General features: G+C 44.8%; 1 protein-coding gene across 1 annotated transcript in view; it reads right to left on the bottom strand.

Moving 5' to 3' along the window:
- The window catches only part of LOC138568919 (uncharacterized), a 144,178-nt gene extending 136,407 nt beyond the window's left edge, over positions 1-7,771 (bottom strand). The window contains exon 1 of the mRNA XM_069646697.1: positions 7,394-7,771. Within this exon, the coding sequence (XP_069502798.1) occupies positions 7,394-7,594 (201 nt within the window). The 5' untranslated portion in view covers positions 7,595-7,771. The remainder of the gene's footprint in view (positions 1-7,393) is intronic.
- Between the last annotated feature and the right edge of the window lie 14,376 nt (positions 7,772-22,147).

Here is a 22,147-nt window from a genome sequence, read left to right as displayed (position 1 = left end):
AGGGTGAGTAGGAGCGAAGATACCTTCAAGTTTCTCACAGTGATAATTGTATTTTTGCCGTATTGCAACTAACCAACGGTCCACAACCTATCGGAGATAAGCCTGCTGTTCTGTCCACGTTACCAAAATTGGACAAGGAAATGTGTCATTTGTTTGTTATTCTAATCTGTTCGGATCCCTTCTGGTGTATTAGAGGTGTGGGGCTAATTAATGGTTTAGAAACAGATAGTCACCCCTGGACAACTGGTACCCGGTGGTTGATTCATCACATGCGGCCTCCATTTTCTCATTGCGCCCTTCAGTGAGGAGTTCATGGGAGTGTCTCAGGATGAGAATTTGTTGCAGGCACTGGCCAGACTCACAACAAAATTGTCTGCCAAGTTTGTTGGAATAGCAGCCCTGGATCAGCTGGGCCTTACTTTGTCTATCTAATCCATTTTCATACAGGTGGATATAAGGTGGCAGAGTTTGGCCTATAAAGCATTATTAGACTTATGTGCGGATCATCTCTCCTGTTAAAGTTGAAACATTCATAATCAGCATTTGACTGGGTGGTGCGCCCTCTTTTGATGAGAATGTTTGAGTGCCAGACATTTCGGCATGGCGCCTTGGCCGCAGTTACCTGTAACGAAAGTTAGCAGATGTGCAGCATAGTGCAGTGTAGGGTATTAGTAATAACACCTTTAACATTACTAACTGTTAACAATACTAAATTTAACGCTACTAACATTAGCAATTCGTTTTAGGGGCCATAGTGGGTTTGCTTAGGTCACAGGTTGTGTTGCAGGTTGCAGGTACACGGACATTCAAACTGCAATGTTACCTCAGAAATGAGTGCAAAACTGAAGAGCTAAACAGTGGTGTGTCTTGAAGATGCTGGATTCAAAGCACGATGAGACAGCAAAATGTGCTTTGGAAAGAACACTTTCATTGTTATGGTAGGAATGAAGGAAGTTTGTTTCACATTCATCCGGGCTCAGGTGGGGTGTTGGACAAAATTGCTGTGCATGGGTCATTGTAGAAAAAGCTACAAAGGACTGGAAAGTTACGCGGGGTGGTGACTGAAAGGGGGTGTTGATTGACCAGAGACTGACTAGTAACATCATGACTGGCATCTGGGAAAAGGAGGGCAAACAGGAAGGAATACATACAGAGATATAGGTTGGAGGCAGGTGGATGGAAGAGGCTTTAAAAGATGAGAAGATGAGAAAACACAGGCAAGTACATGAGAAAAAGGAGAACAGAGAGATAAAAAGAAAATGCAACAGATTTGGGTCGATGTTCCTGGCTTGGCTGGAGTTTTCAGTGCATGCTGTTCGTATTTGCCTGATGACAGAGAGTTGCAGGCCAGAGATGCATAGATGGGGGCCATTCTAGGTTGTCAGTGTGATAGGCCGCTGTAACCCTGGAGCCAGAGCTGTACCTTGGCAGCAAGAGACAGTAGCCATGAAGGGAGAGTGACTGCCTGTGGGGTGAATTACGAAGCAACCAGAGGCTTCAAGCAATATTGAGTATAGGTAAAAAGGATAATTAATTAGGGTAGCTCCCATAGTCTAATTAGGGAAGTGTCAAACTGGACACAAAAGGGCAAGAACTCATTTGTTCTTGAGCTACCGAAGGACATCTGAGTTAGCATGTGTGTAAATTGTTGAGAAAGGGGGATTTTTGCTTTGTCATACAGGAGTTCTGGGTAATGCATGTCATTTTGCGAATTTTGCTAATGAATACTAGCTAGGTTCGCTCATGGGGAGGAGAAATCACTGTTCTGGGGTGGAGGTTTTGAATGAGTGCTAAGGGGGTTTGGAGTTTAAAAGCTGATAAAACATGATTACGAATGTAATGATGTATAGTGAAAGCTGTTTTTTGCATGTCTTTTTTTCCCTTTTGTGCTAAATGAGAAATGTTACTTTGCATGTGTGCCCATGTATAAGTGTTTCTAAGTGTTGGCTGTTTTTTGATGAAGCATAATATAACAAGTTAAACCTTCATCGTAAAAGTGTGTTGTGGTTATTGTTGCTTCTGAACTTTAATTTGGTTTCTGAAAAAGGTGTGAGGGTGTTTTTCTAGTGCCTGGTACGGCACCAAGCCTTTCCAGTGTCTAGCTAAGGAGCCCGTAATAAAAGTGTAGTAACAGAGAGGTGGCAATAAACATTTCTTAAATACCCTTTTGGTTTGCCCTCATGGCCGTGGCCATCTGGGCGCCAGGACCTATCAGCGCTGTATGTGTTCTTAAATATATTGTCACCCCGAACACTAATACATGTGGTGTTTAGCATGACAGTATGTCTTGAAGAGTTTGTGAACACTCACAAAAGCATAAAATGGTGTGAAGAATGTTTTGCTTCACCATCTGTTTTTTATGGTGGAGAAATGCATAACTAAACATGCAACCGATAGCAACCACTTTGGTCCCGGACCTGAGCGTGCCCTTAGCACCTCGAATTCTGTGATAGATGCAGCAGCATGAGCAGGCCTCGTGATGGGTGGGTGTACTGAAGGGCTGGTGTAGCGGGTGGAGGGGGTTAACCATTGTTGTCTTCTTCACTCACCATCCTGTTTTACCAGTTGTTGTGTTGTCTCTTCTGTGCGTAAGATTACCAGTCTGTTTACTGGATGCAGTGCATGCAGGACATCAATAACACTCTGACACTGGATTTGCTCTTGTCTTTTCGCACTCATGTGTGGAACCTCCTTTTCCTTTTATTCACGTACCACACTTATATGGATTGTTGGGGGTGGGACATGTACCACACTTGGATGGACTGTTGGAGTTGGGGTATGTGTCACACTAGGAGGGATTGTTGAGGGTGGGAGAGGTGCCCCACTTGGATGGATTGTTGGGAACATTAATGTGTCACACTTAGATGTATTGCTGGGGTAGGAAATGCATTGCTACTAACCATATTAAAAACTCACCATTCTGCATACTCTCCCTTTAAATCTGAACTAAACACACCATACCTCTATCTCACCACAAACCGCACTCACTTCACAATGCCCAACATGAAACCAAATCATACACAATCTCACCGCAATACCATATGTTTGCTAACGACTGAAAATGCACCACCGCTCAGTGACCAGTTTATCCAAACTGAAGCTGCCAACAGCACATCAAAGCTCTCTTTCTTTTCTCCTGCTCAATCTGAATAGCAAAACCTGCCAACCTCCTTGCATTGCAGATCTGCCGGAGTACCAAGAGACCACAAAGGTTGCAACAGTGCATGGTACAAGAACCTTTAACATAACATAACATTCACATGGTGAGCATACCCTGGGCTAGGGTGTGCGTGCAAGCTGAAGGCTCAGCCCAACACGCCAAACCTGACGCGTTCCAGTTGTCAGTTACACCACATGACTCTCACCACCATCCCTCTTCCGCATCCCTCCACGATCCATGCACTTATGTGCCCTGAATCTCTGCAGTGCCCCTCAGTCTTCTGCCTGAGGTCGACTTTCTTTCTTCTTCACTGGCCATGACTGCTTTGGTCATCGAAATGGAGGGTGGGATGCGCATGGAGACCCCACTTTGATTTTGTTCTCATTGTTTTCTTTTTTAAGACCATGTAACTCGCTATTAGTTCTTCGGTCTCGTGCCAGGTACTAACAGAATTCATCTTTTTGTTGGCCCTCACTGAGGCTATCACTTTGCTTGGGCCGCTAGGACATGAATGACCTAGCCCACCCACCAACTAGGTGATTACCCTGCCCACACACACTGCTTGCTGATTTGCTTGTATGTATGTTTATATTCTGTGACACAAGTGTATAAAAGGATAGTACCATTTTTAATGTTAATAATATTTATAGTCATCATGAATTGGTGTAACAAAATGACTACTGCACTGTAGGAGTACAGGGATGAGCAGTGGCTAAACCGCCTACTCAGCCCCACACTACTACTAAACCATCAGTGATTCTGAGCATCAAAACAGGCAAACGTTAAAGGTAAAACAGACACAGACAGATGTGTATAACTACTTTGCCTTTTGTAGTAACTTAGGCCAAGAGCAGGCTATACTGTTAGGAGGGGTGTAAGGTGATAAAAGTAGCAACCCAAAAATCAATAGTACAAAGACTCCAAAATGAAAGAATGCTTAATCAAGGTACTATGAAAATATATATACTGTAATTAGACAAAAACAAATGCAATCACCTAGCCAAACACACTAGCAAAATCCCACCACTGTAAAGAGAACAGAGAAAATGCAGACTGTTGTAGGGCACTCTGGGTACTTGAGCAGGGGTTTTTAGGCAAGGAATTGAGGCAAAGTCAACTTTCAAAGGATATGTTCTTGAATAATAAGCTGAACGGGGAATGCATAAGTCCTATGGTCACAGAAGGTGGGACAGGGGACAGGGCCTCTTAACAGTACCCTATTTGTGTCTTGGGAGGCCCAACAACATCTACCCTGCTACTTTGAGCTTTTAGGCGGTAGAACCGGGTTTGAGATGATGCGAGTCGTATTGATCCAGCAGTGAGCCAACATAAACTCGCCATTCAGACAGGGCTCAATGAGGTTCGAGTCGGCATTCGCGATAATGAACGTTGATGGGTTCCACAGTTTCAAGTTGGTGGTCGAGTTGGGTGGAGACGAAGGTTCCGCTGGGTCACATCGGAATGTGACATGATAGCTCCCAGTGGTTTGTGTAAGTGACCAAGTTACGGTGAGATGAGGTCCTTTTGAATTGAAACAGTACTTGAAGATGCAGAAAGTCGGGTGCATCTACAGAAGCTGGCAGAACAGCAGTTCACTGCCAATGTTCCCTGGAGATGGTTAAGGGACAGAACTCTCCTCTGTCTTGAATGGGCTGCACTCCCAACAGAGGATCAAAAGTGGGTATTCTTCTTCTGATGCCCATAGTTCAATCACGAAATGGGTGATAGATCCACCCTCCTTATGAAGGTGAAATGTCACAAGAAGTTGGCTACAAGCAAGCCTGTTGTAAGGGGTCCAATCCCTGTTGCTGTAACCAGTGGTGCATTCTTACATCCATCATAGGCAGAGTGACTTGTTCTACAGGAAATGGGGTAGAGGCAGGAAGGAAGAGAGCCTCAACAGAAAACCAAGATGGTGAAACCCCTTCTCAGGTCCACTTTTCCCCTCTGGTTACTCCACCTCCATCCACTTTCCAAGTCTGCTGTCTTCAAATGTCCTTTGATGTGCAACACTCTGGTGTGAGGCTTGTCTTTGTTTGAACGCCTCTCTGAAGCAGGGTTCCCAGGAGATCACCTGGTTAGAGCTCCTCTACCCTGAGGGGAGGCCGTACCCTTCCTCTCAGGGTTTCAAAGGAAGGCAGCATCCCAGCTATTGTCTCACTTGGACATGTGGAGACAGCCAGACTAGACATGAATATACATCAGATAGACATCACTGAACTGCGCTCAAATGGTTGACAATGGCATGATATCAAATTGGGGTGGATTTAATAAGTATGTGCTCTTATAAGTCACCATACCAAAAAACAGTATGGCTTATTCTTAGAGATTACACTTCCACCAGACTGATAAAGCAACAGAGATTACATTTTACTTCAGAGGTCGAGAAGTTAAAATGCGACCTCTGTCTACAGGGACTTGGGCTTACATTGGCTGCCAGATATGCACATGTGACCTTTGGACCTACCCTGGAGCGGAGAGGCTGCAGATGTCAGGAATCTGGTGCAGCAATGGTACATGGATACAACATGCCTTTGGCATGGAGCTTTTTATGAAAGGGGGTCTGATCAGCAGATCCCACTTTCAGAAACAGAATTACTTGCATCATTTTATTATTTAATTAAAATAAAAAGGCAGGTCTTTCGTACCCTTGCCAGGTTTCATTCTGTCACAACTGGAAGGTCTCTTATGGACTTTTATGACTGGGTTTATTGCACAGCACTAAAAGGAAATTCACAGAGCAGCCAGAGACATGTAGACATCATAGAGCAGTCACAGAAGGGAAAGTTTCAGATTAGACACAGTGGGCCTCATTACGAGGTTGGAGGTAACCATGGCGCTATTAGTGCCATGGCTGCCTCCAAAACCTTACCGACTCCGCCCTGGTGAATGGAGCAATTACCGGTCCATTCCAGGGTTGGCGGGACCGGTAATTCCCCATTCACCAGGGCTCTTCCCCATTCCCATTGAGCCCCATAGGGCTCAATGGGAATGGGGAAGGCACTAATAATGGTACCGCAAATTGCAGTACCGTTATTAGCTCTAAAGTCCCTTTGCAGGTCCTGTCCTTAATGCCTGGAAAAACCAGGCGTTAAGGGAGGACCCGCAAAGGGAACTCGTAGTAGGGCGGTAAGGGATTACCGGCACCGGTGCCCTTGGCGGTGCCGATAATCCCGTACCGCCCACGTCGTAATGAGGAATCTTATTAGGATGTTGGCAGTGATACTGGTCTGAATGGTGTGTGCATCTTGTATGTCATACTTTGGCAGCAACGTTATGGGAAATGCTTCCCGTGTGGGTTATTTTCCGCGTGTTCACGATTAATCTCGTGAGTTTGTGAGAAGCAAATCCGTATTTGCCATGTGCACTTTCTTTGATTGGAAAAGACCAATGGAGTGAAATGTGCATTTTTCGCTTTTGATATCTGCTCACTTCCTGTGATCTCATGCCCTGCAGTGGGCAAGCAGACAGGCACAGTGCAGTCTCGAACAAAGTAGCAGGTAGCCCGGTAGAGGAGATCATATGTTTTGGGGGACATAGCCGGACGTAACTGGTAACATTATGAGAGGTGAGTAGGAGTGAGGAGGTTCTCCCCAAAAGAAGCAGCTTGGAAGCTACAGACAGGTGGAAATCACAGCGCAGCCACATAGCTGCTCTCTTTGGATGTGCCTGCCCCTGACCTTTGCCAGCGAGGGAATCATTTTATAGAAAGTGATTGGACACGATATGGTTGATTGAGGAACCATACACACAATGAAGCCTCGAGTAATGGTAAGCACCGCCACAAAACAATCAGCCAATTACGTTTAGGGCCATTTCCCGTTTGTGGTTCCGGAATAAAAATCACCTGTCAGTCAAGGAATACAGCAAGTATCAAGCCTAGTCACACTGTACACAATATTCTGATGTATTTGGAAGAAATGTGGGCTACTCCAGGAAACGTCTTGAGACGCCGAGGTGTGACCAAAATCCCTGCGTATGAAAGCCAAATCCTGAGATGTATTAGGCGATGTCGGGGGCAGAAATGCAGCAGTGATGGTCCAAAAACTGTCCAGACCAATTGCCAGTGTTCAGGATTAATTCGCACTTGAGCGATGCACAACCTTGGAGAGGCCAAAGACAATGAGGCACGGTCATAGAGGGAAAACATGCAGGCGCCATAGAAAGGGGTATCAACAGCAACAGAGTAGGGAGTTGGAGTGGTGGGGTGAGGGGGGGGGCGAGTTGTCTCACCTGATTAATCTGCTCCTTCTGCCAAGGCAGGAAGCTCTTCCTGTTCAGCAGCTTCACCGCTTTCTCCACGTCCCTTTGAATATCGTCCAGGGACGCCTCCTGGTACTTCTGAGCCAGACCGTCCATCCCTCGACCAACGACGCACAGAAGGCAGAGCAAGAGGCCCCACAGGGTCGCTGTGGCCATTCCCCACACTGCCATTGCAGACAGGACGTTGCACCAGGGGCCCGGGAGACCAGTGCCTCGACCCGAGGGCTGGCCAGTGGGACGTTTGAGTGGAGGGCCAGGGGGACCGGTATTTAGGCCAGTAACTGTCGAGTTGTGTTTAAGAAGCCAGGCAGACTGACTCTCCCTGAAAGTAACTCGGGTCGGTGCCACGGTGCCACACACAGACTAGGAAACAGAGCACAGATGAGGGGCGACGGGGATAATGATTGTTTAGATAACAGCCGTGGGAGGAGCTGGAAACTGAGCACTGTGCAAAGCGGGTGTGCTTGGCGAACATCTGGACGGAGTCTGGGCACTAGCCCTTCGTGTGCCATGCAGTTTGTGTGTAGCCAGCACCGCAGGAGTTGTATGCGCATTTAAGCTCTGTCACACATACAAGTTATGTTCACAGAGGGAGCGGGACAGAGCAATAACACTGAAAGTACAAGGCGGGCGGTACTTTATTTAGCGAGCATCGCCTTCTGTATTTGAGCAATACCATTGAGAGTGAGATCGAACTATTCCGCCGAGTTTCTGGGAATGCAGGGGGCAGGGTCTGTGCACTGTGTAGTGCTTGAATGCCACTAATATTCATGCAAATGAACGGCTCTTCGTACGAACCTCATTTCTTATGTTATGTGCTTTATTCTTAGTTATGACATAAGCGTTTCCCAGCGCTGCCACTCTGTGCGCGTGCGGAAAGGCCCTCGCTCCGTGTGGTAAATCTTTCCTCAGCCGCTACCTATCGTGCCTGTGAGGTCTTCTGTGAAGGTGGAGGTGCCCATGGCCTAGCGCGGCAGCAGCACACGACAATAAAGCCCCGGAAGGTGTCCAGTCAGTATGTCGAACGCATTTTTGCGAATGCAAAAATGTCGAAAACATTATGTTGAAAAAAATGTTTCGAATGTTAATTTTTTTATTTAATACGTTTTTTGGGGGTTTTGGTGAGTAAAATAAAGTGTAAAAAAAACGGGTTTGGGGGCAACCCCCCCATTAACCCTCCATTAAACAAAAATAAAAAAAATAATGAAACATTCGGAGAAAATAAATTCGACTTAATGTTTTCGACATTTTTGCATTCGAAATAATTGAATTCGAAATATTAACTATAAACCAGCCCGGACACCAGGCGGGCAGGAGGTAACTGAACTTTATTTGCGCAGTGCGCAGGCAACATTTCTAGGTTTGTGACCCTCATCCCCCTCCCCGCATTTCTCTGATCCAGCGCCAAGGCTTTCAGATGACTCCACAGGGTCTTCCTTCTCAAGGAGACACAGCTGTCCGAACGGTATGTTCTTCCATTTTGTCGTGCCCTTCTCTGCCTGGCTCATCTTTGTCCGCAGAGTATCCTGATTCTCTTTGTCTTACTTCTTCTTATAGATTTTCATGCTCTTCCCTGTATATTAGAATGGTGTCATCTCCTGCTTTTCTGAAGAAAGAGCTGTTTCTCGTTATGCCGTGATCAAGGCTCCCTTGACGTGACATACTATCAGGGATTTGCGATCGAACAGTGGCATATCCTTGTGTACCTGGGTTTGCTTTACGAGTACTTGTTCCCCTGGCAGTATGTCTGCCGCTCATGTCCTTCTCCTCCGGTCTGTGTAGTCCTTCATTCTTTCTTTGGCTCTGTTGTCTGTGTCCCTTGTCCTCGTCCTCTCTTCATCCACTTCTGCTTCCTGATCTTCCTGGGGTACTCTTGACCTGATGGGGTTCCCGAACATAATTTCTGCTAGACATTTCCCTGTAAAGTCATGCAGCGTGTTCCGGTAGTCTCTAAGTAGTTGGCAGAGTGCCTGTGGGCATGTGTGTGATGGTTGCAATGCGGATTTCTCTTTTTATGTTGGCCATAAAGCACTCAACCACTCCATTCGCTTGGGCCACAGGGGTGTGATCTTTTTGTCTCTGAATTCCAGGTAGTTTGCAAAGTTCTGGTGAATGGCAGCCTACTGTCTGATTTGACTACCTTTGGTACTCCAAAATACAGAGAAAATGCGATATAGTGTCGGTATCAGTGTGGTCGCTGCTATGGATGCCACAATTTCACTCTCAGGGTAGTGGTTATGTTCATCTAGTGTTAGTAGCACATACCCCCCTAATCTTAAGGGTCGGAAGAAGACTATTGCCACTTCTTCCCATGCTCACTCCAGAGCACTGACATGCATAGTGGCTCCCGGAATACTGTGGTTTGTAAACTGAGGCAGATGTGGCAGGATTTTAGCATTTTTTCTATGAGTCTGTCCATACCTGGGAGCCAAACCTTGCTTCTCAACATGCGTTTGGTGGAGACGATTCCCCCAAGACCCTCGTGTGCTATTTCTATTACTTTCTGAGGAGGGATTCCAGTATTATTATTCTGTTTTCCTTTAACGATAGAGATGAGGGTGATATGGATAGTTCATCCTTTGACTATGCCAGTGTTTTGAACAGCCGCTCATCCAGCGCCGGACTTGCCTGAAGTGCCTCTTCCCCCAATTTCCGTCTTCCGTTCTCAATGCATGCCATCACTAATGCCAGGGTGGCATCTTCAGCTGTGTGTTTCGCTAGTTCCGTCGTTGTGATCGCAGGTGGCATTGCGTGATGAATTATGTAGTTGTTATAGCCATCCGCCCTATCACGTGATGGTGTGCCTCCAGTGAGCAGATGTCGAGAAAAGAAGTCAGCTGGATTTTCTTCTTTGAAAGGTTTGTGTATTATTGAGTATTTTTATTCCTGGAGACAGAGTCTCCATTTTGCGATTCTTGGTGGCATTTGGGCCGTTGGTTTGCCGTATATTGTGTCTAGAGCCTGGTGGTCAGTAATTATCATGATTGGCTTTACATACACGAACAAATAGAAATGTTTGAAGGCCCACACCACCGCTTGGGCCTTCCTTTTCGGCTTGTGAGTATCTCTGTTCTGTCTCTGTTTGGCTCCTGCTGGCATAGGACACTATTTTACTTTTAGTGTGTTCATATCCAGAGTGCTGAGCTAGGGTTGCCCACAGTCCCACAGGGTTAGCGTCGAAAGTGAGCTCCATCTGTAAGTTTGGATCAAAGTATGACATACATACGGCCGCAGCCATGTCTCTCCATATGGCGCCGAAAAACGTTATTGCTGCGAAAAATGGTCCCCATTCAAATTTGACATCTAGTTTCGTGAGTGCTCCCAGGGATGCACTGGGCGTGGCGAAGTCTGGGAGATGTCTTTGTAGGAAAAGTTCACGTTTATCCAATCATCTGCTGTTAGCTTGTGTGCTTCGCTAGCAGCTCTCCAGGGACAACGCCGGCAACACATGTTGCAACTGTTATCTTGGACCGTTATGGGCCCAAGTAGGCACCCACCACTTAGAATACAAGAGGGAACGCTTTTCCGTTGGGAACAACAGGTTCAATATAACATTCTTCACATTGGTGTGCCCAACAATTTGGTTTCAATAACTGTTGTAATTCATTCCTTGAAGCACTTTTTGCAATTATCTTCAGATTTATCGGCTTTTTGACCAGTTTTCCCTCTTTATTGGTATAGATTTTTTATTTTTATATACACAACAAATACAGCAACTTGTCTATGTATTTTCTTTCTTTTGTTGCTCCATAAATTAATTATTGCAAGTATTTTATTTCCAATGTTTTGTCACATAATTCAATCATCTTTATTATCGTAATTCATTCTTTGAGTGTAGTATTACACACATCCTATACTACAGCACAATATCTTTCACACATAAAACAAACAATTCCTTTCTTCTCTGCAGACCACATGAAGTGATTCCCACTAAAGGATGTGTCTACTACTATGAATTGAGTGGTTTTGCAGGTGGGATGCGAGGTGGCAACTTACTTCCCCTACCATCTCCCACTGCAAAATATGACAAAGATGTCCCGGATCAGTAAAGTGAGGCTTTAAAGACTTACATCTTAGTTTTATGCCCCACTTTACAGCTGCAGGACATAGAAAATGAGCCCACTGTGTCTTATCAAGCATTGGTTGGGAGTCCCTATAAGTGATTAGGTTTACGCTAATCATAAAAGCTGCTGTTACAATGGATCAGATTTAATGTTTTTAGGGATAGACGGGTGTCCTCACGCTCCTCTGCTATGGTCCCTTTGTGCTGTCTCCTAGAACTGTTTAATTGTAGCACTGGCCCCGCCACAGGTACCTTACACTTGCTTTAACATGTATATATATTTATATATTTATACCTATACTCACAGCTTGTCAGGCCACCAGAGATTCTAATAAAGCGGATGGACTGCAGGACAACGAGCATCTATTTCCTCCTCTGCTACTGCCAGTCACCAGAGTGCCTTGGGCCAGGCAGAGCTCTTCTCCACAGTAGAATGAGTGAAAGCATGTGCTGTGCCCTGGAGTTATGTTGTTATTGGGTCTTGTATAGCACACATTCTGCCAGTTCATTGTCTTTTGGCGCTTCAGGATCTCAAAGAGATGGGATACGGGACAAAGGTAGGTTTAGAAGCAGCAGGATAAGGTTAGCATTTTTTTTTTTAAAAATGTGTCTGAAGCAGTTGTTAGGGTACAATCCAGGTTTTGAAAAATGTTTATGTGGTTGTCAATGTTAGGTTAAATCAAGCTTGTTCACTGTATTCTATGATAGTGCACAAATTCAGGGCCCACACTTTGCAGTCAGTTGTCGGAAACCCTACCTTCTAATGGCCAGCTGACACTTGAAAGACATTTCCACAATAAGGCCATTCAGACCTATATGGGATTATGGTACGATGAAGCTGGACATGCACAATGAACTAACAAATGGAAGTCCTAAGGCGTTGCCTTGATAGGAGTTTTTCTTTCCTTTTCAATTGGGAAATATAAGGCCTGTCACAGAAGCAGTGGTGGGGCACATGGGAATGAGGGTGGTCACCCATGCAAGCTACTTCCATGCGCCCTGGTGCGCCCCTTACAACCTGCTTAGCCACTGACTTGCTTTGACATTGAAATTTGCAATTACATATAGGATGGTCCCAACTGCCTTTGCCCATTACAATGCATGCAAACCACGCATGGTCAGTGGAGCTTTATGACCCGCTCGGTGCCTTGGCCGATCTGCTGGCCCTTTACTTTCATTGGGGCTGGAGCCTAGGATGTTGGTGCTGAATCACCAAATCTCTACTAATCTCTTCTATTGGTCTCCATTTGCTTTTTGTAAATGCCCAATAGTATCTATACCCACAAACCAATCTGGATATGACGCAGATTTAAACACCCCACCCCCATCCGCCTGATCCCATGTTGCAACTCTTCTGCTGTTTGCCTTAATGGTTTGGAAAGGCTGGTGCCACGACCAGAGTTAACAATTACAATGTCTCACAACACAGAAAAGGTACATTTATAAAAAGAATTAGCAACATTTGTTTGTGTGTTTCCATGTGGTGATTGAAATATGTGTGTGCACGCAAGAGAGTTTTAAAGAGTGTGTGTATGTGTGTGATATCAACGTTAGGGGCCCAGACCTTGAACCTTGAATAGGATTTACATTGGCAAACTGGAGTATACTCTAGATACAAGCATTGAAGTGTTTTACATTGGTAATACTGGCATATAGTTTGGCAAAGGCAGCATGGAAAAATGTTTTACAGGATTGTGTTGGCATTTATCACAAACACAGACATTCTGAACATTTGCTTTACAGTAGCAGTGTGGCATATTGAAGACTGATCAGCATCATGAGAGTGTTTTACAGTGGCATTATTGGCATATATTTGGTTACAGGCAACATGGGTGTTTTACAATGCAAGGGTGGCATATATCATAGACATACACTCAAAAAACACTTGCAACAGAGTGTCAATATCAGCATGTATTGTTGGCAAAGGCATCATGAAATGTTGTACAATGCTTATGCTCACTATTTGCAACCTCTCACTCATTAATAATATTTTTTTCAAAGAACCAATTATACATTGTATTGCTTTTTACCCAGTTTTTAATAAACATGTTGATGTAAAATTCACAGGTTCAACTCATTATTTAAGAATACAATTGTGGGATGCAAACCCCCCTAGCCCTCTGACATTGCCTGAGGCTGCCACATTACTCTTGGGCGTTTAGCTGTTGGTGCGATAAGGTAAGTGTGCTTACCTCCCTGCTCTAATCTGCTGGCCTAATGCCATTTTGTCTTTTTATTTGTCTTGAAAGCATTTTTGGATGCTCTCCTGTGCCTTATTCCGACCCCCGCTTTCCTTTCCCAGAGCTTGCTCATCTGCTTTTCTGCCCGCCCTCTAGCCCCCCGCCTGATTGGTCCATTAACATGGTCAAGCCTTAGCGAGGCTTCTGGGCACTGGAACATCAACCCGTGCACCTGATCTAGCTGTTGGTCCGATCAGGTAAGTACGCATGCCTCCCTGCTCTGATCTGCTGGCCATTTTTCCTTGAAAAGCATTTTTTGGTGCCTTAGTCTGACCCTCACACCCCTTTCCCGGAGCCGTTTCCTCCTCTGCCTTTGTGCCCGCCTCCTAGCCCTCCCCATCTCTGATTGGTCTGTTACTGTGGGAAAGCCTTAGCAAGGCTTCGAGGCCCTGATAGGGCAACCTGTGCACCTGATTTTAGAGGAGCTTTATTTGTTCACCCATCAGGACACTTGTTTCATTGTAGACATCTCCAATGTTGTGTTGTATAATAAACCCTAGATTCCTGGAAAGTTACCTAGTCGGTCCTCGAGACCTGGAAAAGAGGAAGCTCAAGAGGATACACCAGGCCTGGCTCCAGGAATCTTCATCTCGGTGGGCCAGGGTTGTGATCAGTGGGGCCCACATTCCATTGGGTGTGGGTCTAGGAGTACCCTAAACAAAGTGCTGACATTAATTCAGATTTCCCAGATCCATGATCCAGCAAAACATTTCTTCCCAGATCTGAACAAATACATCTGCACCCCTCTATAAAAAAACAGTACATAGCAAAAGAGAAGCAAGAAAATAGTGTTGCAACATCAATCTACCTATCTTCCCTTCCCATCCGCCCCCCCCTTTCTGGTATATCTGATACTCCTTCACCTTTCACTGTCCAGTCACCTTCCTTCAGCTGGGTTCCCATTTACCTCCCCTCCCACCTATCCACACCAGCACCCAGCATGCCTTTCCTGGTCTGGCTTGGGAGAATTGAGGGTGATGCCACCTCCTCCTCTGAGAGGGCCGAGCAGTGAGGCCTGCAGTGTTTGTACCATCTCAGATGGTGTCCCCCCAACAATACATTCCTGAGCACTGTGGCTACACCCAGCAGGCCCGGGAGGAGATGCTTGTGGTCCTTCCATCTTGTTGTGAAAGACAGAGCCCAACCCAGAATATTGAAGCAAGAAATAGGAGATTTTCTTTCCTACAAAATTACATTTTTTTCAAATTTCTTTTAATTTCAAGAACAGAGCCTATCATTTCCAATCAATACAGGTAGTCTTGTTGACCTTAACAATATTTCGAGCACAACGATATATCCTCCAATAACATACACATGTATAAAATCCTCCCTTCACCCACCCATTCCACAACCTCCTCCTACCCTACTTTCCAACTGAACCCCTACAGTAGTCCCATTCTGAATGTCTCACATCAATGGTTCATGTCCAAAATGACATTTTAACACAAAATTAAATTTTTTGTTGCATTTTAGCAGCACATTTTAATTGAATTGAGAGTGCACAGGAGTGCTAGGTCTGTAAGGGCTGCGTCAGGAGGCAGACAGTGCTGGTTGAGGGGTTTGCGGCCTGCTGGTATCTCTCCTGGTGGGGTGTGCCCATGTACATCACTGTCTGATACATACTGTTTACATACTGGTCATAAAATGCAATTGTCCATGCTGACACTTTGTTTGATCTGTTTACTTTCATTTGCTATTGAATGACACAATTGTGTTCAATACATGCCTGTGCTGCCCATCTATTAAAGCATGAGTGAGGCTTTTTGGAATAGCTTATAATGTGAGCTGAATCACTTCTAGGGGCACCTAATTTTAACAGGTAAGGCATAGGGAAATAAACAAATATGCCCAGGATCACACACTTTGGTCAAGTGGTAAAGCCATAATGTGCCATAGAAGTGGTCACTGCCTTTTTACCTTTTCTCATCTCTAATCACATTCTGTTGTAAATAATCTGCCTCTGAGACACGTTAGAAAGAGAAGATCTCACTGGTAGAGCCTGATCAGCCCTGGCTGTTTGTATTTGAGGGGAGAGAGTAGAGCAGGGTGGGGTGGGGGGGGGGGCATTGGCATTTGTCCATTGTCCAAAAGTTAAATCGACCTCTGGTAGCACTCTTTAGAACATTTTTAAATACTGCTTTTTAGTTATAACAGATGTGCACCTTTTATACTTTGCCCACAATATTATAGAAAACACTCTTCTTTTTTGTTATTTTACGGGTGTTCATGTTTCGTTCATTTCCGGCACATCCTAATCACCCAGCACCCAGGAATTACATCATACCTTCCAAACAAATCCCACAACACACTCTTGACATATTCTGTTTGCATGCAAACTCTGTAAAGTTACTCAAACAGAATGAGGTTATCAAGTCAATACTTAACAATTTGAATCATGAAACGTTCTGTCAGAGTAGACCAGGCTTCCAAAAAAAGATACATTCTATTTAGGTCAGGGCCCACTGGTAAGTATGCATGAGAAGATCTGAAACTGGTCAATTCTTGCCAACCTAGCCTTATCATTTTCAGGTAGGGCCTTGTTGGACCAGCTCAGTGAGGTGCAGCTTGATTCCCTAGGTGTAGCAAGCAAGACACCGTCATGTGGGCATATACACATTCACTTAAGGAGACAAATGTAATCCAAAATGCATTGGCAAATCCAACAGCTTGGGCTTTTGATTAGGCATGTATAGGCATTTGCCAGGCCCTGCCATAAGGGTACCACCTGGCCATAAGATGGGAACAGCTGGAAAATGGTGCCAGTAACTGGGTATAAAATGGCATTGCCTGGGAAATGTCTGCTAATACCTAACCACAAGCCAAAACTGCTGGCTTTTTGATTGCTCTTTTAAAGACAGGACATCAGTGCAAGTCACAAAGTCATTGACAAATATATTGCTTATAAAATCAAGTGGCTGAAGACCCACATTAAGAGAATTGTACTACACCAGGAGCTCATTTACAGAGGCTATTAAGTAATTAAACACTCAAAAGAATGCTTAGATATAACACTGGCAGGCCCTATACAGCAACACGTTGGGTGTTACTTTGTGATGGAGCTTGCTCAGAGTTCTAGAAAGGTTAGGTTTTGGTGGTGAGGCATTGACATAGCCATGGCTAGTCGTTAGGTGCGTAAATGACCAGACACACCTTTAGGATGTGTGTTTCTCCTCACATTTTATTGCCATCCTGACTGTGTTCCACAGCATGCGTTCTGGTTATACCTGATAGATAAAAAGTCTCTGAATCAATCAGAACCACTGTCATTGCTCTGGCCAGCCTTCCATAACATTGTTTGCATATCAGCCTTGGCCCTGTCACTAATGTCAGAAGCCCTTCCCAAACTGCTAGACCACAGGGCCTAAAAATTCATAAGGTTGCTTGTGTTCCAGTGCAGATGGAACACAACCTAGCAATTAAGATTCAACTGCACGTTTTGGTGGCAGCACCAAAAGTCATTTGCTAATGGCTTGTCCCCTTCTCTAATCGCACAGACATACTACAGAATGATGGCATGGAATGTTGAGCAGTGCAACGGTAGTGGTAATGTTGAATTCAATGCCTTGTATTTATCACTTTTTTGATTTTACTACACACTCCCCTCCAGAATTACATTTTTGTTACTACCAACCTTATCTTTTCACTTATACTCAAGTAGTTAATGCAGAATATATACTTTGAATGTCATTTGTGAGGCCCCACAGTCAGTTGACGCACCTTCTGCAGAAATCTGTGTTCAAACAACTTTACCTGTCATTTATTGTTTGATATAGTTAACCATTTTATTAAGCATGATGTGAAAGACCACTATTGCCACAAAAAATAAACATACTTTAAATTACAGAAACCAACATTGTGATTTTAGGTTTGAGCAAATAGTTGTAGGCAACCTGCTTGAATACGTGTGCTAAGAGGTGTGAATGGTCCTCCATCTCCCTGGTTATTTGTACTTTTATTGCTTTGGGACATAGATCAATGTCTAGGGCGAGAAAACACATCCTGACCAGGCCTCCTGCAATTCAGCCTCTCAGAATGATGTCTCTGATGTTGCTGCTGAATGTTTACAATGACATCCATCCCCCACTCCCTTGGTTACCAGTGGTGTATAACACCACTGACATGGCCTCCTTTCTGGGGGGGCCAGAGGCTTGCTCTGGGGGACATGGCCCCCTTGGTCCCCCTGCTGGAGCCGGGCCTGCGATACACTCCTGCTAGGAGTCAGGATCCAGAGCTGGGGACTTTCACCAAAGGAGGCAGGTAGCACATGATACATTTGGGGCAGGGGTGGTTAGTCCTTTTCACTAACTATGAGGACCTGCAGGCTGCAGGAAGGTGGTGGGAAAGAGGGAGCTTTATGTTTTCTGTTTTGACCACCACTTTCCTCAAAGGGCTCTCTAGTTTCCTTGTTACCTTCACTTTCAAACTTTTCCCTGTGAAAGCCAACATTCATGAACAGCTGAACTTTGGTCTCAGCATGCTCTGCTCCTCCTTCTTTATGAAAACCATTAACCTGATTAGGAGTTGTGTGATGTCCAGCTGTGGCACTGAGGTCTATCTCTCGGCAGTCTACATGGGACTTCTAATGCTGCTTGGAGTTACTTTTATAAATATATGTATGTATATGCTCAACTTGCTTTTTGGATGGTATGGTGCCACCTTTTTATTTTGAATGTTTTGTTGCGGAAGCAATCCTGCATCTCCTTGGACATGAACTGTTTGCCTGTTACAGTTGGGACCAGTGGACCTTCCCTCTGAAACACTTCATTAAAAAAGTCCATGGCTGTGCTTGTTGTGATTGTTTACATTTTTTGCTTCTCTTCTCTGGCTACTTGGAGCCATAGTCGGCAAGTACTATAGCACTATGGCATACCTTTGGTTAAGGTCCATGTTTTCCATCTGACCAGTTTGCTGCTATTGTGGTAAACCGGTCAGTGTTTCCACTTCTTGCTCCACAGTTGGCCAGCAAGAGTGTTGTCTCAACCTGCTCTTGGCTAACATTTCCCTCAGTTGTTTCTTATACTGATGCTGACGGAAATCTTTTATTTTGCTCTAATGACCAGGTCCCCCTTGGCCCGCAGTTGGCTAACATCTTGCATAATAGTTTCAGGCCCTGCACAACATTCTTTTTGCTTAGCCATCTTTTGATCCTAAATCCCAATACTGCTGCCAGGACATTATCTGCTTCGCTTCAAACTGTGCCTCCCATGCCTCTTGTGTGATGCCTCCTTGTGTATGCTCACTGACGTAAAGCATAACCGTAATGATGATTTCCCCTTTCAGATGGGGTCAACCTTCACTTCTTGCAAGGGGTAGCCTAGAGAGGCAGTTTGCCTGTGTGTTTCAGGGAATTAATCAGATTGTATAGATGAACTCTTGTAGCCTGAAGGACAGTCTAGCCAACTGGTATGTCAGGATCCCTGAGTTTGCTAAGCTTAGGATTTTAACCAAGGCTGTATGGTTAGTTTGGAGGCACAAAGTTCTGCCCTAAAGGTACGTGTGAAAGTGGGTGACAGCCAACATGGAGGCCAGTGTTTCCCTTTTGATCACTAAGTAGTGTCTCAGATTCTATGAGTGATTTAGATGTGAATGCAGTTGATCTTGTGTTGTGCCCTGCCATTTGCAACAGGGCAGCATTTAGTCCACAGGCACTATTGTCCATGGATAGGACTGTTTCTAGTCTGGTGTTAAAAGGATGTGGACTTCATTCACAGCGACATCTTTAATCATATTGAAAGCTTCTTTACGTTCTTTAGACTTGTGTAGCATGTCCCTTTGCAAAGGAGTGATCTCATGCACTCAGTAGTCGTGGAGACATTTGTTACAAATTTTACGTTATAATCCGACATCCACCGGAATGGCATGAGCTGGTCACCTTCAAACTCGTCTAGGGGCTTCTCCAATGGTTATTGCTATAGTGTCTTCTGAATGCTCAGAACCACACTAGATAGTGTATCCAAGATAGTGCAACCGCTTCTGAGCCTTTGTCTCTACGAAGTCACAGTTCACAATTTTCTAATCCGGTCACTACTATGTTGAATGAGGCATTGTGGCCTTCTTAGGTTCACCCATGAGAATGTCATCCTGGAAGTATTTAACACTTGTGATTCCTTTGATACTTTATGATATGGTATTTATAACACGCCTGTACACTTTCACTGTGACAACCATTAGTTGCAGAAATACCAATTCAGTGGAGCAAAAGCCAAATGGCATGCATTCGTATCGGAACAAACCGAACAGGTTGATAAATGCTGTGGTCTATTTAGAGTTGCTGTTTAGCTTAATTTGACAATAGTCACTTCTCATATCAAACTTCGAAAAGACAGCTGTCCAATGTAGAGACATCACCAGTTCCAAGATGTTTGGCAATGGAGCGTTATCACAGATACCCTTTCGGTTGAAACTGCTGAGGTCCACACACAACCCAAGCTTCTATTTACCAATTCTTTTCAGTGATTACAATTGAAGCAAGCCATTCAGTGGCTTTCATTTGTTCTATGACACTGGGCCTCATTGCACGGTGCACCAGTGCCGGTAATCCCTTAGCGCCATACTACGAGGTCCCTCAGCGGGACCCGTCCTTAACGTGTGGCCAGACCACACGTTAAGGAAGGGACCCGCTGAGGGACTTCAGGGCAAATAACGGTACCGCTAATAGCGGTACCGTTATTTGCTCCGTCCCCATTCCTATTGAGCCCTATGGGGGCTCAAATGGGAATGGGGAAGGGCCTTGGTGAATGGTGAATTACCACCCCGCCAACCTTGGAATGGGGCGGTAATTCCCCCATTTATCAAGGCGGACTCGGTAAAATACCGGCGCCATGGTTACCTCCGTCCGTGTAATGAGGCCCACTGTCTCTGATTAAGGGCTGCATGGGTACTTCCAGTATGGTCCTTGCTGTTACTTGCACTGTTCTTACTTTAAGCTTTACAATTTTCTTCAAGTGCATTTTGTATGAATACTCAGTGAGTAGCCTTATGTTTTTCTAGTATGTCAACAAGTTTCCATGCATAGATTACCATAATTTCTTCTGCAGCATTTGGGTCCAACATGGTGTCCAGTCTTGCTTGATGAGGCCTCCCATAGACCCACAGGATGTTTCTCATTTTAATTCATAGGTGCCTCAACACCATATTTCTTTGCAATTGTGCATCAATGTGATAGTGAAATCAGATAGCAGCTGCACCCGCCCTCCTCCTTAGGCTTATCTCACCTATTGGTTTAGATTTCTTTGTCTTTTCTCTTCTCTTTCATGCTGAGGACAAGCCCTCTTGTTCTTTTATCTGAATCTGATTTTTTACATGAATCTACCAGAGCTTTCATCCTGATGGACAACCACCAGTGGCTCTAGAAATCAAAATTAGGGGAGTGGGGCAAGCCATGGGGCAAGAAAAGCACATAAAATAAAGGGCAAAAGTCCAGACTGGTTTAAGTAATCATATATTTTACTAAACTGGTTAAAAAAGGGTGACAGTATGCACATTCTGAGTAGGTGTCACCGTCTTCCTTCCTTGTTGCTCTGTTCTACCATTGTTTCCCCTTTGCTTGAATCCTCCCTATCTTTCTTGCAATTCAGTTTCTTCCCAGTTCTTGCCTTTTCTGCCTTTTTCATTCACTTGGCTCAACTTGCAGGCTGCCTCTGCCACCGTTCTACTGCCTGCTGCTTTCCTCTGCTTTTGCTCGTATTTTTCCTCATTGCCGTTTCGCAAGGACTTTTTTGAACTATCCTTCACACCAACCTACCTCCCTTGGGACTTGCATCTGGAAAGTACGATGGTGCCCCAAAGAAACTTAAATAATTTTTGGATGCCTGTATTGTATACTTTACATTCAGACCCACTGCAAATGCATCAGCCCGTTCAGAAGTGGGGTTCTTCATTTCCAATTTAGTCGGTAATGCCCTAGCCTGGGCTACTTTCCTGGTTACTTCAGCCAATACTGTACGACAGGACTTCAATGCCTTTGTGGCCTTACTTCGGCAAACGTCTGAAAGGCCAGAGGTAGTCTATACCGCAGAAGAAACTCTCCTGGACATCATACACAGTTCATCTGACAAAATGACCTACATATCGGCCTTTAAACGTAGAGTTGCAGAGGCTGAGTGGCCTGCATATGTGCAATTTACTGTGTTCAGGCAAGGCCTCCATGATGGTGGTAAGGACGAATTAGTTCAGGCAACCCGCCCCAATACCCTAGAAGAATTGTTCACGTTGGTACTCCAGATAGATTGGACTGGGCTATCGCTCATTCGGCCACAGGCCGAATGACCTTGAGGACTTGGGGGTCAGTTTTAGAACACGCCACCCTGGCCCATTTCTTTGAGGTGAAATATATTGTTTGAAATTTATGTTACTTTAAGCAACATAAGATACTTCCTGGCTGCCTGCGGTCCGAGTCAACTTGCAGGAATGGATTGGATT

Source organism: Ambystoma mexicanum, chromosome 2q (assembly GCF_040938575.1).
Source record: "Ambystoma mexicanum isolate Mex_15411 chromosome 2q, UKY_AmexF1_1, whole genome shotgun sequence".
Taxonomy (NCBI): domain Eukaryota; kingdom Metazoa; phylum Chordata; class Amphibia; order Caudata; family Ambystomatidae; genus Ambystoma; species Ambystoma mexicanum.
Note: the sequence above shows the minus strand (reverse complement) of the source record. Positions and strands in the feature narration are given on the sequence as shown.